The following is a 17,712-nucleotide window of genomic DNA, read 5'->3' as shown; positions in this document are numbered from 1 at the left end:
CCCCCCGGTTATCACCACCTCCACTAACAGACAGAGGTTTAAGGTGAAGAGTGAGGGAGGGGTTCCTGTTAAAGCATCTGTTCATGAGGTTAAAGGTCAGGGTCATGGTCAGCTTCTTTTTTTTATAGTAAACAAAAAATAACTTTACCAACCACTGATTATCGTCACGTTAAATTACGTTAATTATGTTGCGTTAATTTGTAAAAATTGTAAACTGAGTGTAAATTTAGTATAAATTAAATATAATTAGAGTGTGTGTGTGTGTGTGTGTGTGTGTGTATGTCTATGTGTTTGAGGGTGTGTTTGGTTCCCAGCTGTCATGATGTTCAGGTGTGGCGGGAACACTGAGCGGATAGACCCTCCTCTCACACAACACCCTTCTAAATTCCTGGCAATCCACAGTTTCCTCTGTGTGTGTGTGTGTGCGTGTGTGTGTGTGTGTGTGTGTGTGTGTGTGTGTGTGTGTGTGTAGTAAATGAAAGGGAAGGAAAGCAGTGAGGTGGAGGAAGTCAGGGTGGTAAACTCTGGGAGGTGTATCTGCCTCGGGCATGCATTATGTATCCATCCACACACATTAAAAGTTGCTCACATCGTAACATTTCCTGCATTGTCTCTGCTGCTGCTGCCGCCGCTCTGTGACTGACGTCCACAGCACAACATGAGGCGTGTTCAGGTGCAGCGCTGATGAACACATCTTTGATAAAGGATGAATCATAATGACTAAGGAAAACGACACAAAATATGACTTTAATTTTGTCATAATTGTGTGAAGTTTTGAGTAATGGCTGAAAAGTGAATTGTGAGGTCACCGCGACCTTAACCTTTGACCTTGTCCTTGAGTTCAAGTGAACGTTTGTGCAACATTTGAAGAAGTTCCGTCACGTTGTTACAGAGATATCGTGTCCACGAGAACGGGACGGACGTACAACCTGAAAACAATATGGCCTCCGGCGCCGAGGAATAAAAACAAAGCTGTGATCCAGGTCGTATCTTCTTAAAGAACTGTTAAACTGTTTCTATATTTGTCTTGTGATCAACACATCCCATGAACAGACCGCACAACAACAGAAGTGTCTCCCATCACAAGTATTGTGTGTCTCGTCTTCCTCTGAGCCGCAGAGCGCCATTGTTTCCAGAGGCTCTTAAAAACACATCAGTGAGACTCACTGTTACACTGTCTGACATGTTCCTCCATCACCATGAACACACACACTGTACTTTATTCTGACTCACACTCTCACACACACACACACACACACACACACACACACACACACACTGCCCTGCTGCCCCAATTATTCACTAGAGCACCAAATGTGGATTAATCCACCGCTGGAAATAGTCCCCAACAAATGCACCATTTCCTCCTGTTTGAGAAACGTCTGGTAGAAACTTGAGGAAGTTACTGAGTCTTTAAGAAGGAATAAAGGTTTTTAAAGATTTAACTCCTCAGTCGGAGCCACAGACAGGACAGAGAGACAGACAACACACTGTTGGTTGTTTCGTCTCAATTGGCCAATGAGAAAATATCGATTACTTCCAGCCTCATCCTTCAGGTTGAACATATTTCAATAAATCAGGTTTTGTCAATGTCTGCACCAAATTTCATGGAAATCCATCCAATAGATGTTGAGATATTTCAGTCTGGACACTGAAGTGCTTTTCCATAGTTTTGGGTCTATTTCTCTTCAATACGTCAATACGTATCAATCAATACGTTTGTAGTTTGTGTTGCTGTTGGATTACATTGTCGCTCTCATTCTGTGCTTCAAACTGCAGCTGAACTCCCACAGTGATATTTGTTTCTGGTTTGAAAGGAGCTGTTTGTAGGTTTGGCTGTTGCTGCATAGCTAACGTTAGCATTAGCAGCAGTTTACTCACCAGTCTAGAAGAAACGTTGTGAGTTCAGCATCAAACTTCACCAACATCTGTCTCCAGCGGTGGAAAGAAAAACACCAGCGTTCACGCTCATCGCGATCATGTATTTTTCTTCTACTGAAGTTAGCATGCTAACCAAGCTAGCCCCGGTCACCGTAGCCTCCAATCTGCCCTGAAGACGTAGCGCTGCTCAGAGGACGTATTATAACGTTGTCTTGTGAATGCAGCAATCACCACCACCTGCTGTCGGCAAGAAACCACGTTCTGGGATATTATGAATATGACCTAACAATGTTACTGCTGGTAAACATGTTAGCAAACAGTGGTTCATTCACTCATCAGTGCTCCCTCTCTTTCTTTTAGCTCTGTGTTTGGTCTCCTCCGGCTCCTGAGGGAAATACTCAGCTGCTAAATGCTCCACTGTCTATTCTCTGATCCTCAGAAGAAGAAGAAGAAGAAGAAGAAGAAGAAGAAGAAAGAAGCAGCAGATTGAGCTGATGCAGTCAGACTAAAACCTTTTTTTCCCCATTTTCAATTCATCTGTTGTTAATTTTCTCAACATGTCAGGAAACAGTGAAAAGTCCGAAGTGATTTCTTGTTTTGCTCAACAAATAAAACCACAGAGAACCGACGCGTTTTCCTCACACGTCTTTACGCTGTTGTTGATTCATTTTCTGCCAATCAGCTGATCGATTATTACTGTTCAACCCTGTAAAAGAAGCCACCTACAGCAACTGAGGCTGAACCACAAGATAACTGCAGGAAAGTCACCGTCGCATCAACGCTGCAGTGATGAGAAACATGTGGAGCAGCACACGTTTCATGTTTAAAAATATAAGACCAAAAAAAAAAAAAGTGAAGCAGATTCTTCTGTGAAATTTACTGCAGGTCTATTTTTATCTGTGAGTGAAGTGAGCAGAGATGGAGGCCGGTCAGAATGAGAGAAAAACCCTGCGCAGGGTCAGAATGTGAGGCACAAACATGTAATCTTATGTAATCTCTCTCTGCGTGGTTCACACACACACACACACACACACACACACACACACACACAGCTCAGCTTTATACTGTGTGTGAGTCATATTGACAGAAACAACATCCCCTATGTGTGTGTGTGTGTGTGTGTGTGTGTGTGTGTGTGTGTGTGTGTGTGTGTGTGTGTGTGTGTGTGTGTGTCCACTGAAAAACTGCCAATCGCTGCAGAAACACGTTCTGTCTGGAGCTGGGAACATGGTGGGAAGCAGGCTGCTACTGTGCTAATGGACGGACACACACACACACACACACACACACACACACACACACACACACACACACACACACACACAGCAGATACACTGTGTTAATACCCAGCAGCTTGTCATTTACTGCTGAATAGAGCAGAGTAGAAAACAGTCAACAGAGGTGATCAGGCTGTTTTCTAACAGAAGAAGAAGAAGAACAGGAAGTAAAACAGAGAGTTCTGCTGCTCAGAACAAAACTGATGAAACAAACAAACTCACACTTTCAAACCTACGACACGGCTGATAACATGATGGACCAGAAACAACACATATGAAGATTTACTGACGTTTTATCAACCGATCGGTAAAATGAACAACAGATCATGAGATGATGAAGATTTTATTTGAGAGAAGTTGTTTAAAACCCTCTGACTCCTGTTTCCCAAGTGTAAATATCTGCTGCTTTCCTCAGACTTCTGTGATCTTTGTTTACTGACTGTTCCTCACACAAAACCATATTTGACTGTGTCGACTTTCTGGCTTTACAGAAATCGTGATTTTAACTATTTTCTGACATTTTAAGGAGCGAGCTGATTAATGAAAGTATTTGTCAGATATATTGATGATGGATTAATCCCTGCAGACTGTTGGTCAGGCTAAATAAACAGTCTGAACACATCAGACTGACCGGCTGGTTTGGCCCTCAGAATCTCACCTCATGTTTACCTTAACTACCTCAGTAGGTTGGCAATTACAGGACACACACACACACACACACACACACACACACACACACACACACACACACACACACACACACACACAGCCTTGGTTTGGCAGCTGTAGCTAATACCACCATATGAGGCAGTGAGAGTAGACTGACTGGTTGGTTTGGTCTGGAAATCACCTTCCTTCACATTTCTGCTTCAGTCTTTAAAAGTCCCCCACAACTCCCAGCATGCACCACACCTGCCGCATCATTAGTATCACTAACTGTTATCATGTTTTCTAATGAAACAGAAAGACGCCGGTCGAAGCTTCCCAGAGCCGAAGGTGACGTCCTCAGTGGAGCGACAGTCCAGGAACAAAATATATTCTGCTGACAATGATTTAAAACCAAGAAAAGAAGCAGTTGATATCATGATATAAAGAATATAGTTATGTTATAACTGTTCTGTTCCAGTCCATTGTTGAAACAAGTGCAGAAATTCTTCATGGGTCCAAAGTTTCAGACTCAGTTTGAAAAAGGAACCACAGAGAAACATCCAGAACCCGTCATGAATTAATGAATGTAAAGAGTCCTGGCAACAGTCAGAACCACCAACACGCCAATCAACCTGCAACTGGAAAGAGCCACAACACACACCTGAAGACTGTTAGCTTAGCTTAGCTTAGCACAAAGACTTTAAACAGGGGGAGAAAATCAAAAAATACGTTTTTTATACCAATTAAAACAAAGCAGATACAACATGTTGATCAAGAGCTTTACAGAGACAGGCTAACTGTTTCCCCCTGTTTCCAGTCTTTATGCTAAGCTAAGCTAAACTAAGCTAACCAGCTGCTGGCAGTGGCTTCATATCTGCAGAACAGACATGAGAGTGGTATCAATCCTCTCGTCTGTCTCTGGGGAAGAAGGCGAATAAGATTATTCCCCAACATGTCGGGGCCGGTCGATCTCATCAGGAGTCTGTTGTTTTCTATTGTACAATCTGACGTTCCCGCCCACCTCAGGCCATGATTGGTCAGCCGTGTGGAAGGTGTCGACCCCTCTCCGAGCTCGCGTTTCTCATTCTTTAAAAACACATTTATCACTTTTCCTGTGAACAACTGAGCACGTCGTCTTCCAGGAGACTGTCTGAGAATGTGCTCCATCACCCCCCCACACACACACACACACACACACACACACACGCACACACACACTCCTGTAGTCAGACAACAGGTCACATGAATCAGTTTGTTCTCCAGCTTAACTCAGGTACATGAAAGTGTCAGATGAGGAAGGTTTAAAGAAACCAGCTCCAGTTTGTGTTTCACTACAAGTTGAGGCTTGTGTGGCTGCTGATATGAAACCAGGCTGAACCACAGCGTGCATCTGTGTGTGTGTGTGTGTGTGTGTGTGTGTGTGTGTGTGTGTGTGTGTGTGTGTTTGTGTGTGTGTGTGTGTTTGTGTTTGCATTTTCAAATGTGGGTAAGTACGTGTGCATGCATTTGGTGTAACTGACCAACTTCAGCACATTTCAGTGTGTGTGTGTGTGTGTGTGTGTGTGTGTGTGTGTGTGTGTGAGTTCATCTATCACAGTGACTCACTCTGTTCTTTCTCGTCTCGTGGAGGTTGATCACAGCTCTCGTGTCCTCAGAGACGAGTCCATCATCGACACACAACTGTTTACTACCATCAGTTTACTACCATGTTTAACGCGCTGACACGACAGCACTTAAACTCATCTAAACAGTATGAAGCTTAATCACCCTGAAAATCTCTGTTTTTAATTCAGTGAGATATTAAACTAACACTGACGATGTTAATGTAGAAAGCTCCTGCTGTTCATGCTGAGCTGGTTAAGAAGCATTCTGTCATTAAGGCAGTTAATGATTTAAAGCTCCTCCAGTGTAAAGGTCTGTGTCCATGTGTAGTGTGATTATAGATCAGCTCTAGCTTCTATATTAATACTGTGAAAGTATCAAAGCCTCAGTCCACAGAGAAATGCACACAGCCTGTATTCAGAAACTGAGCCTTAAAACCAGCCGTCAGGACTTCTGGAACTTTGTGATGTCACAACAAAGCAGTCACCAAGCCCCGCCCACCTGGACCCACCATCCAAACCTTGCAGGATTTGGTTTCTCTGAGTGTTTTTACCTGAAATCTGCTTTATTTTTATTGGATCAGTCAGAAAACAGTCAGCCAATCAGAAGAGGGGCTCAGAGCCTCCTCTCTTCTGATTGGCTCACCGACCTGTTGTTACTAGAGCTGCAGAGAAAAGCCTGAGAGAGGAGATGTAAAACTACACTGAGATGGTTATTGGTTCTAAATATATCTTCTTACGGATCAACACTTCAAATAAAACACAGAAGAAGAAGAAAATATGGAGCTTTAAGCGATGAGTTGAAAGACAGATGTAAAAAACAGTTTCTGTTCTCTAATATCAGGATTGCTGCTTTTCTGTTCTACAAAACAGAAAACTGATTATTCAGGTTTTAAACAGCTGATCGGACCAAATAAGTCACTTGAAGAAATCACCTTTGACTGTGGGAAATTATCATGAACATTTTTCACTATTTTCTGGCAACTTATAGAATAAAAAAAAAAAAACAAATCAACGGGTTCAATTATCATGAAAGACAAACGTACAACGATCCCAAACAGCACAGCAACATGCCGCTGCTACCTGTCACAGTACAGGTGAGTGCTGCCTCAGTGAAGCTGTTAAAACTGAAACACACTCACTTTACTGCTGTGTGTGTGTGTGTTTCTGTGCGTGTCATTATGTGACACACATTTCTATTTAGTCCATGAACAAAGTCTGAGTGAGGTGTAGCTCCATGATACGGTTTCACTTTGACGTGTGTCTGTCAGACAACATTTAAACAACTGCAACCACAGCGTTCCTGTTGCTCTGGATCATTAACATAACTCACCATCTACAGTTTTCATTCCTCACAGACGCACCAGATGCATAAAAAATGACGCATACGCCGTTTCCCGCTCACAGACTGGTCTTTAGAAACAACAGCCTGTGTCACCTCCTTCCTTTGACCATGTGAACACACGGTTTTCCAAAGAGATCCAAGTTACAGTGAAGTGAAAACACAACATACGCCGAGTAACAGAAAATAAAATAACGAGCTTCACAGAGCTTCATTCATTATCATCATTATAAGTTTTACTGTTTACGCAGCTATTACAATTTAACGATTCATAAACAGAAATAATTGTGTTTGTGTTGTGTTTAATGTCCTTATTATTTATTGTGAGTCATCCTGTAAACTGTTTCAAACTGTTTTAATATTTACTAATCACAGTTTTAGAGTCTGTCCGGAGCCTCATTAAGACGCTGCAGTCCCAATAAATGAAGTTCAGACTAATTTCTTTTTCTTTCTTTTGGACGCTGATGCAGGTTTTTATTTCAGTTTCACAATCAGTGAAATTTTCTGATGGAAAGAATGTGTATGAGTGTCTCTGGTTTTGTGCTTTGTCATAGTTTTAGTTGTGAATCACAGAGTTTTATGAATCTGGTCCCTGGTCTTATAAAAACTGTCCACAGCGACATCGTCTCAGAGACACGTCTCTGAACGAAGCGGGAAATATGCATTTTTGTGATTTGGATGAACTAGCCCTTTAAATAATTAAGTCATCGCTGATTTACTGCTCATTAAAGTCAATTCTCGTAAGTTTAATCTGTGTCTCTGGATGGTCTGTGATGCTGGAGGAGACTGCTGACGACACAGCTGGGAGATAAGGACCGCTCCCCGCTCAGCGCCACACACACCTGTGCTCTACACACTGCACTGTGGTCCCACTGACTCACCGTCTGAAAACACACACACATCCTGCAATGTGATCAAAACACTGCCAGCTGAGATGAATCAGTGCTGCACCCAGGGAGTTATTCCTCTTTTTGTCACGGTCAGAATCACTGACCCGCTCTGAGCTCACGTTATCAAGCTTTTCTCTTCTCAGAGAGGGGGACGCTGTCGCACAGCAAGAGGAAGCTCCACCTCCCCGCCAAAATTAAAGTCCTGAGAAAAGTCGCAGCTCTCTCAAAATACTCCTAAAGATTCACCAAGAACTTCTCTTCTCATCCATCCATCGTTTCATCCACAGTCACGGGGAGGAGGAGGAGAGCACCTGGACAGGTAACTCACTCTCATTAATGCCCATGTGGGTTATCGATCAATCTGCTGATCACTTTCTCAATTAACTGACTAATTGTTTGGTTTATAAAAATGTTTTATTCTTCTTTTTTTCTTCAAAGTCCAAGGAAACGTCTTCAGATGCTTCGTCGTCTCCAGCCAACAGTCCAAACCAGAGGATGTTCAATATGCAATTATAGAAAATAAGGAATCTTTATATATTAGAGGCAGAAAGCAGCAACACTTGGTTGATTATGAAAAAAGTGACTAATTATTTTCCTGTCGATTAATCGTTGCAGCTGTGATGCAAATGATATTTAAACGCCTTGCTCCTGTGTTATAGCAGGTCCTTCATGTACAGCCAGTGAAACATGCCTGTAAATGTAAAATACAGTATGAGGTGATGCTTCTGATCACAGCAGGAGGTAAAGAGCTGCATGAGCTGCTGTCATGCTGCTGTCAGTCAGTCAGTCAGTCAGTCAGTCAGTATGACCTCATGTTTACTCCTCCTGACTGACTTGAACAGGTAGGTGTTGAACCTGCTCTGTCATCAGCTCCTTGCCCCCGTAGCTCCAGGTGTGGGAGTAGGTGTGTTGTTGATCCTCCCCTTTGTAACCCCTCATCTATAAAGAGACTATGCTGACATGAACTGCAGCAGAACTGGAAACCAACCGTGGATCATTTGTTCCAAACAAACCGAGCTCCAGGTGAGACAGTTCTCTTCAAGTTCACCTGACCTGCCTGCGATTGGATGGTGACAGGAAACCAGAGCAGCTGCAGGAAAGCAACACAAACGCACAGACGACACGCGGCCTTGCACACCGATTCAAACTCAGGACCTTCCCTCAACACAACACAACACTGATGCACGAGTCAGCACCTGAATCCAACGCTCCTCCGCTGCAGTTTCATAGACTTCAACAGAATATTGATGCACCACACTGTCACCGGGAGCCGGGCCAACACCAGCCACTGATATAAACCAGAACCTGCACTTCTAGAAACACATTCATATCAGTTTTTTATCACACAGAGACACACCTTACACCAGTGACTGTCATGTTCACTGTTTGTTTTGATTCTAAATAGTCACATTAATCATATTCCTGCAGATCCAGCAGCTCAGAGCGACTGTGTCCGGGCTCGCCCCGCTCTGCCTGCCCTCCATGTGCCTGTTTACATCTCTAAATGGATTAAAAAGGAAGTGGTGGGGAATTCCACTGCAGGCCCACTGAACAGTTAGGTCCATGATAAACACTCCGATACCCACTTTCACTGCAGCCCTGCAAAAACACACGTTCACGGCGAGCTGGAAACTGCAGGACTTCACCCACGAGTGTCTGTCATGTGTTTACAATGAGATTTAAATCTCAGATGACCAATTAACTGTCCGCCAATTATACTTAATACAGCTAATGGAGGAGTTGGGATAAATGGATAAACACACGCACACACACACACACACACACACACACACACACACACACACTGTGGATTTTCAGTTGGTAACGGAAATGCCAGCACTATAAATAAAGTACAACGGTCACTGAGGATCCACGCCGCTGTAACGCGTCACAACCGAGCCGTTACCGGTTTCTGTTTTTGAGAGGTAACCAGGAAAAGATGCCGGAGAGGTCCCTTACCTGCCTCCACCGTGTCCGTCAGGTCGTGGTTGGCCGCTGTCCGGGGAAACTCCTTCAGTTTCCGGGAGCTGATGTTGAGGACGCCGCTGGCCGCAGCCTCCTCCAGCGCCCGCTCCAAGCCCCGGTTGGGAGGCAGGTTGGCGCTGCCGATGTGAGTCTGGATCGACGGAGAAGAACCGAGCTGGGAAAGAGGAGGGCGAGCCGACTCCGGTCCCAACGTCGCCATAATGTTCCCCCTCTCCGCTGCGCGCGCGCGTGTGTGTGTGTGTGTCGGTTATATCCGTGAGCGTTGGCTAACGTTCAGGCAAACAGCAGGACACAGACTTCCCAGGCGTGCTGCTGCGCCGCGCGTTCAGGTTCCTCCTCGGTCGTCGCCGCCGCGTCTGCCTCCCTGTCTGCGCGGTAAGTCAAGCGGCAAGGAGTGAAGAGCGGTGCGACATCCGGTCTTATAACTTTCAAAATAAAACAGCTGCCAGTATACAGCTTATTAAATCCTTCCTTACAGTTGAATAACTTTCATTGTTTTAACTTAAGTAAAAATAGTAACACCAATAAAGTCAATAAAGTCTCCCCTTAATCTATGATAACAGAATGATAAATAAAAAATAATAAAAATAAATATAATTTATATGTTGATTAAATTTTGTATTATTAATCTGAAACTCCACTAGCAGAAAATGGGATAACTCAAGTATTTTAAGCAATTTAGTCATTTTCAGAAATAATTTTCATATTCATATTTAAAAATAAATATTTAAATTTAAAAATAACCATATTACAAAGCTCATGTAATAAAATATTGTAAATAATGTGTGCATTATCTTCCAGCTTTTTGTTTGTTTTTTATGGATTCACTGTTCAACAAATGAAACATACAATTAAATAATTCAAAATTATTCTAGCAAGCCGTCATTAAACTAGAAAACTGTCTATGAATTATGATCAGAAATGGCTCTAAATCCAGCAAAAATAAGGGGACAATTATCAGGAATAAGCACTGTAGTTGTGCTGGTGGGTAGAAGTCTTTTTTATAATTAAGTTTTTTCTCTGGCGATAACAGTAAGAAATATATCCCAAAAAAATTAATTTAAAAAAAACCTGTAAAAGGTGTTTCCTTCAACCCAGTTACATGGCCTAAATTATTTTGAAGACACGCCGCTACGTTTCCGGTCTTACTCCATTTCTTTTGACTTAACGCAGTTAACTCACTGCGACTGCGCGCTGATGCTTGCAGATGTGAAACAGCAGTAGAGGAAATCCGGTGAACAGAGACACTTGCTGGACGGAACCGGTCACTGCAGCCCGCACCAGGTTTTACAGAGCAGCGTCTGATGGATACTTTCAAACTGCATTATTTACTTACTAAAGATGAATGAATGCAATAAAAAAACAAAAAAATAATAATGATTTTCTTTTTTAAATAACGGTTTCCATAGTGATGGTAACTCCTTAGCTACACCAGCTCCTGAGGGAAACAGCTGCTCTCTTACTTAATTCTATTAGTGAGGTCGTAGTTTAAGGTGATGTTGAACTGAACCACATTATTTTGTGGGGTGTTCCTAATCCCCTCTTTGTTTACATTTTGGAAAGTTAAGTGTATTGAATTATCAAATCAAATCAAATCTAGTTTATTTATAAAGCACGTTTAAAACAACCAGGGTCGACCAAAGTGCTGTACAATAAAATACAACACACATTATTATATATTTAATTATTATAATATTTAATTATCGGTTTTAAGTCCCTGTTTCTTATGTAGAATTGATTTACTGACAACTATCTCTGATCCCTGACTGAGGAACTTCTTTTTCCTGACTTCTAAGGAGATTTTTGTCTGATGTGAGTTCCAGATGTTTTTGATATTTGATGACTTATTAAATTAACTTATTCATCTGATTTGTTTTGGAGATCAATTTGAGTGTTTTGATACGATATGTGAATAAATGTGACCAGGAACAAAAGACATAAGGAGCTCTCAGCCCCTTTGACTTTGTAACAGTAGCTGTCAGAGTGAAAAAGGTTTCATGTTTCCTTGATAATGAAGTGGAACCTGTTTAAAATGGCATTTACCAGTAATGTGATGAGGCCGGCAAAGTGTTAGAGCTCAAGTTTTCACGATGCAGGTGGATGAACTTCAATAAGGACAAAACCAAAACATGAATAACGGAGGATTTTATTCTGACAGACACAAATGTGACTCAACTGTCTCTCAGCAAAATCCACACGAGCGTCGTCAGGTCAACATTTCCTCAGATATCTGATATCAGACTTAAGTGGTGTTCAGACTGAAGGCACAGAGGCTTCTGACTGGGTTGAAATATCTGTGACCCAACTCACTTCATTACAGAGTGTGATTAACCAGCTGACATGGTTCGACTCTACAAAATAAAAGCCTGGAGAGGTTGTGATTGATGGGAGCAGAGCGGAGCAGCAGGGTCATCGTGAAATGGACTGACGTGTCAGAAAGAGTCTTGTTCTGTGGTGGCGGCTCAGGCGTTGAGGAACTTGGCGTGATGCTTGATGTGGTCGTTCATGAAGGAGAAGATGAAGAAGTAGCTGTGGTCGTAGCCCTGCAGGAGGAAACAAAACGTTTGATATGGCGGCAAATAACGATTCATTTCATCCTGTTTTAATTGTTTTGTGAAGAAAAGGTCAGAAAAATAGTAAAAATGTCACAACAACTTCCCACAGTCTCAGGTGATGTCTGACATTTCAGTTTATCATCATCTATGACACAAAAAAGCATCGAATCCTCATATTTGAAAAACTGGAACCAGCAGTTAAAAAAACATAATACTTAAGACTTAATAATTATCTCACTTAAGAACTTAAGAATATTTTCTTACACAAAACGAGGACTGTGGACTCTGTGTCATTTACATTATGAAAGCATCTCTTCATATCCAGTACGAACAGGAGGAATAATTACATCAAGAGAAACATGTTTAGGTCTGACCAATAAAGTGTGAACTTGTCCTTTAAACTGTCTCTGTGAACTCACTGTAATCTGTTGAAGGTTTCTCTGTCCACTGACATTCAACAGACAGGAAGTACAGCACTTTGCTCATGTGGCCACATGGTGGCAGCATTTGGTTTAAAAGAAACTTCCTTTACATTGAGAAAATAAAAGCACGGCCTATTAAACTTATATTTTAATATTCACATTTTAATTTAATTTAAATTAACCTACACTGACAAAACCAACGCGACAAACAAGGATTATAACAAACAGTACATTCATGAGTTACGTATTTTTATTGTGTTCATGCTTTCTGTTTGTTTGTGTATCTGATCAGCTGTAAACATTGGACCGTACGAGGTTAAACAAAGTTGAACTGAACTGAATCAGTGCTTTTACTTTGACGGGACTAAAGGAACTGACCGGCTGCAGTCTGAAGACGACGGGGATCTTCTTCTCGGAGCAGACGGCGATCAGGTTGTCGGGCAGCAGCTGACTGGCCGACAGGAACTGGTCGTCGCGGCCCTGATCGATGAGGATGTCGAGCTGAGGGCCGGAGTACGAGGCCGCCAGCACGGTGGCGTCGTACGCCTGAAAGAGACGAGGAAGAGAGGTCAGTTTGGTGACGGGTCATGTGACAGGTCATGTGACAGGTCATGTGACAGGTCATGTGAGTGCTTCTTTTTGACTGACATGACTGGATATTATATTATTCATTATTATAATGAATTGTTATTATTATTGCTGATGTTATTATAGATATGTTATTACATGTTAATACAGCGCAGAGATATAACAACAGGTGTAAGTTACTACAGTTATTAACGGTGTTGTTACCTCCCACGTGGATCTGTCAGAGCCCAGGTATCCTGAGAAGGCTTTCTGCCCCCAGGGGCACTGCACCGGGTTACAGATGGGGGCGAACGCAGACACAGCCTGGAGGAGACAGAGCACCACAACAACATCAACATCATCATCATCATCATCATCATCATCATCATCATCATCATCATCATCATCCTCCTCCTCCGAGTTGTTGTAGTGTTTTCTGCTGGAAACTGTTCAGAGTCTGAATCTGTGAATTATTATTAACCAGACATCCACCAAAGAACATATTATTTGTTTTGTGACAAAAATTTAAATTTATACACGTGAAGTTGTCAAAAACAAACAAAAAAAAAGGTGAGGAGTCCCTCTAAGTCTTTAAATACACAATAAATACTCAAATGGCAAATTGTTCTATTTAATTTTTCTATTTTCTTAATGGAAATCTGACGTGACATTAATTGCTGAGACTCCAAGTTGTTGGTTAATAGATGTTGTATTTCCTCTTTATCTCATACTGTGATGTGTTGTGATGACCCTGATGGAGGCCACATTAGAATTATTATTATTATTATTATTATTTTCTTGCTGAGTGACGTGCAGTACCTTGTATTTCCCAGGATTCTTCAGGGCACAGATGAGCGCCCCGTGGCCGCCCATGGAGTGACCACTGATGGACGTCCTGTCTGGGTCGGTGGGGAAGTTAGCGTTGATCAGTTTGGGGAGCTGAGAGAGAGAGAGAGAGAGAGAGAGAGAGAGAGAGAGAGAGACAGAGAGAGAGAGACAGAGAGAGAGACAGAGAGAGAGAGAGAGAGAGAGACAGAGAGAGAGAGAGAGAAAGAGAGAGAGACAGAGAGAGAGAGACAGAGAGAGAGAGAGACAGAGAGAGAGAGACAGAGAGACAGAGAGAGAGAGACAGAGACAGAGAGACAGAGACAGAGAGAGAGAGAGAGAGACAGAGAGAGACAGAGAGAGAGAGACAGAGAGAGACAGAGAGAGAGAGACAGACAGAGAGAGAGACAGAGAGAGAGAGACAGAGAGAGAGACAGAGAGAGATCATAGAAAACATTTCATTAGTTTATCAGTGGAGATTAAAACTGAGTTTTTGGGTAAACAGGCGACAGAAATCCAACGCACTTCCTCTGTGACGTAGGAGTACATGCGGTAGTTGGTCTTCCAGGGTTCCTCGGTGGCGTCAACATAGAAACCAGCTCCAGTGCCGAAGTCCCAGCTCTCGTTCTCTCCCTCGATGTCACAGCCGCCTGAGGGGGGGGGGTCAATAAATTGTGTGTCAGTAGCCAGAGGGATTGAGTTTGAGTGTGTGTGTGTGTGTGTTTTCATACGTGGGCTGGTGTCGGGAGCTACGATGATGATGCCGTGCTCTGCAGCAGCGAGCTGACTGCCGGCTTTGGTGATGAAGTTCTGCTCCGTACACGTCAGACCTGCAGAGACACAGAGCGAACACGCCGCTGCTTCAAATATAAAAGAGGAAAACACGATTCCAGAAAAACATAATAACTTCAATCTGATTTTCCCTCGTCAGACACCGTTATCATTTACATAGACTCATTTGTCAGACGCTTTTATCCAAAGCAACTTGCAGGTGAGGGACATCACTGCAGCTTCATTTGCATCACATTGTTAAACATATTTCATATTCAACCTGTTTTTCAGCTCAAACTGACAAGTAACTGGTCTGAGAACACACACACACTCACATCCCAAATATCTATTAAAGACAACATTTTCTTCTTGTTGACTGAAACCATCAATAACTGTCTCCCTCTAACAGGATACTGTGTGCGTATCTCTGATAGTTTGATGTTATCTGATTCCTCCCGAGCCACGGTTTTTTATTTCTTTCTGAAGTTGTGTGTCTCATTCCTGAGCAGAGAAGCCTGTGCAGCTCTGATATCAGGCTGCAGACTCACCAGAGAGCCAGTACATGACGGGACATTTCCCAGTCTCAGCCTTGGGAGGCAGGTAGACGGCAAACTTCATCTTACACTTCAGCTCGGTGCTGCGGGGAGGAAACACAGACATACATGACTTTATATGTTCTCCTCCACACATCAAAACTCTCACAAGCTCATGTGAGAATCCCTTCTGTTTGCTGAAGCCGAGGCCACAGGTGTGTGTGTGTGTGTGTGTGTCATAAAAAGTGTGTGTAAGCTTTGACCTTTGAGCTTTAAACACACTCGCTCGTCTCACCTGTCGTGCTCGAAAACCTTCTGGAAGCCGCCAGCGCACTTGTTGGAGGACACTTGTGTGAGAGCCATCTTTGATCTGTGGAGAACAGCAGATATGGAGGTTTATTTCTTTTCCTATGGGAGAACTAATTAAACCAATGCATTGTGTTTACATTTCACACTGTAATGAATCAAACAAAATAACAGCCCTGGCTAAAACAGGACACTGTCTCTCATGGTGGATAATGTTTTAAACTACTTGGAAAACTCACTTTTTGAATCATAAAAACTGGATTTATTACCAGTGAATATGAGCACACACATTGTGCTAATGTTTTAAAAATGAGTGCACACTGACAGGACCATGCATGTGGACGCATTACAGCTGCAGGTAAAAATAGTAGGTCACTTGGTTGACTTTAGTGGAGTCAACCTGCAGCTTCTGCAAACCAGTAACTAAGTTAGATAATATAAACAAAAAGGAAGTTAACTTCAGTAAACTCCAGTTTATAATCCGTGGCCGGTTGTTCACGGTTCAAACTGTCCCCATGTGTGTCTCGGTGAATCTTTAATTAAAATACCACCAACTATTTAAAGCAGATACAAAAACGACTATTCATTCCAATAACGGTCTCCAAGAAGCGCCATCTTTGTGCCGAACTGCACAAACAAACTATCAGAACCGATAAAATAATGTTTTATAGACTCAGCAAACTTTGTATTTAGTTTATTTGCACAGGAAATTCAAAATGTTCAGATTCAGAATAGAGTTCTGCGTGAACCGTACCGGGGGCGTGCATGCACGGATTAGCAAGTAGGATAGCTCATGTTAAAAAACCCTTAGCTGCTATTTACGAGTGTCTGCTTGAAGTTAAATCGCTTTATGACAAAGTAAACAACGTAACAACATGATTCCCGCTCTCGTACCTCAGTGAATCACGATGTTCTGCTGAAAAATGTGTTTGAATCACGGGTTTGCTAACTTCCCCGCAGGAGCCGTCCACAGGGTTCAGAGTCTAACGACGTCAGGGATAAACGCGCTGACGTCACGGGAGCCTCCCCTTCCACAGTATACGTCGGGGACGTAACGTACGCACTCGGACGCAAGATGGCGCTGGTGTTTATCAGGAAAATACAATATTTATGTTCATTTATTAATGTAGGGATAGATTATTAGTTGCAGCAAGTACAAAAAAAATATGGATCATTTACAAGCATTTCTTTACACAATTAAATATGTAATAAAATATATAATATACAATAACAAATTTATATTATACGTAATATATAACATAGCCTAACATAATGTCATATGTAATATATGTTGTATGAGATAAACAGGGGTGGAAGAATTAGTCATATCCTTTATCTAAGTAAAGTATGAATACCACATTTTATAGTGTTGTAGCTAGTCTTAACTAGGCCACTTTATATACAGGTAGTTTAGTCCAGTGGTTCCCTGGGGTCGGGTACAGTGTGACAAACAGACAAGAAGCCAATTAGATGGGAACAGACACGGCAGACATAATGGTAGATCTAGTTAAAGATAAAAGTTGTCATGTTGTAAATTTAATGTAAAGTCTGGAGAGCTCTTACTTTCCAAAAGACACTTCCACCACGGGAGAGTTCCTCTGGCCAAATATTTAAGTCTTTCTAGAAGAATATAAATAAAGAACTTCATCACAGAGGTGCTGGAAGCTCCAACGTGACATTGACCATCTCTTATCTATCTGCTTGTGTATGGACTCAGTTTTTTGTAGCAGCCTGTCCTCAGATGTGGTCGTCTGTAACCAGTGGTAACCACTTTTCTAAATAAATAAAAAAAGCCCACTATGTGTGCAGTAAAGCAAATAAAACAGTGGGAAATTAAATTACTGTTCCCACTGACTTGTTTGCACTCTGTAGAAAGCAAATAAAATCTGTCTGTGTTTATCAACTGGTATCTGAATGTGTGTAATTCTGTTTCCCTCCGTCTCTGCTGGTGTGAGTCGACTTTTCTTACAGCACCTGCTCTCTCTCCGTCTCCTCTGCTTTGCTCTCCATATCGTCACTTTCCTCAGCAATCTTCATCTTCCTCGCCACGTTTGCTGAGCAGAATTTGGACTGTAAATTACAAGCTAATACACACACAGGCATACACA

The 17,712-nt window shown here is 42.3% G+C and overlaps 2 protein-coding genes across 5 annotated transcripts in view; both read right to left on the bottom strand.

Moving 5' to 3' along the window:
• lrch1 (leucine-rich repeats and calponin homology (CH) domain containing 1) overlaps positions 1-9,996 on the bottom strand; it is an 80,540-nt gene extending 70,544 nt beyond the window's left edge. For 3 of the 4 annotated variants that reach the window (XM_023412579.2, XM_087175689.1, XM_087175688.1), the window contains exon 1: positions 9,599-9,994. In XM_023412579.2, coding sequence (XP_023268347.1) covers positions 9,599-9,824 — 226 coding nt within the window. In that variant the 5' untranslated portion in view covers positions 9,825-9,994. Of the gene's footprint in view, positions 1-9,598 lie in introns of all 4 variants that reach the window. The other variant, XM_087175690.1, reaches the window with a different exon arrangement.
• A 1,759-nt stretch (positions 9,997-11,755) lies between these two features.
• On the bottom strand, positions 11,756-16,608 carry esd (esterase D/formylglutathione hydrolase). Its single transcript, XM_023412512.2, has 9 exons — positions 16,499-16,608; positions 15,594-15,668; positions 15,314-15,402; positions 14,726-14,824; positions 14,520-14,644; positions 13,989-14,108; positions 13,395-13,493; positions 12,981-13,148; positions 11,756-12,168 (listed from the first exon to the last, which is right to left on the bottom strand). Exons 2-9 carry the CDS (start codon positions 15,659-15,661, stop codon positions 12,088-12,090), a joined length of 849 nt encoding a protein of 282 aa, XP_023268280.1. The 5' UTR covers positions 15,662-15,668; positions 16,499-16,608; the 3' UTR covers positions 11,756-12,087.
• Positions 16,609-17,712: the final 1,104 nt, after the last annotated feature.

This window comes from Seriola lalandi, unplaced genomic scaffold (assembly GCF_002814215.2).
Source record: "Seriola lalandi dorsalis isolate HSWRI2012SDOR001 ecotype SW California unplaced genomic scaffold, Sedor1 jcf7180002054482, whole genome shotgun sequence".
NCBI classification, from domain to species: domain Eukaryota; kingdom Metazoa; phylum Chordata; class Actinopteri; order Carangiformes; family Carangidae; genus Seriola; species Seriola lalandi.
Note: the sequence above shows the minus strand (reverse complement) of the source record. Positions and strands in the feature narration are given on the sequence as shown.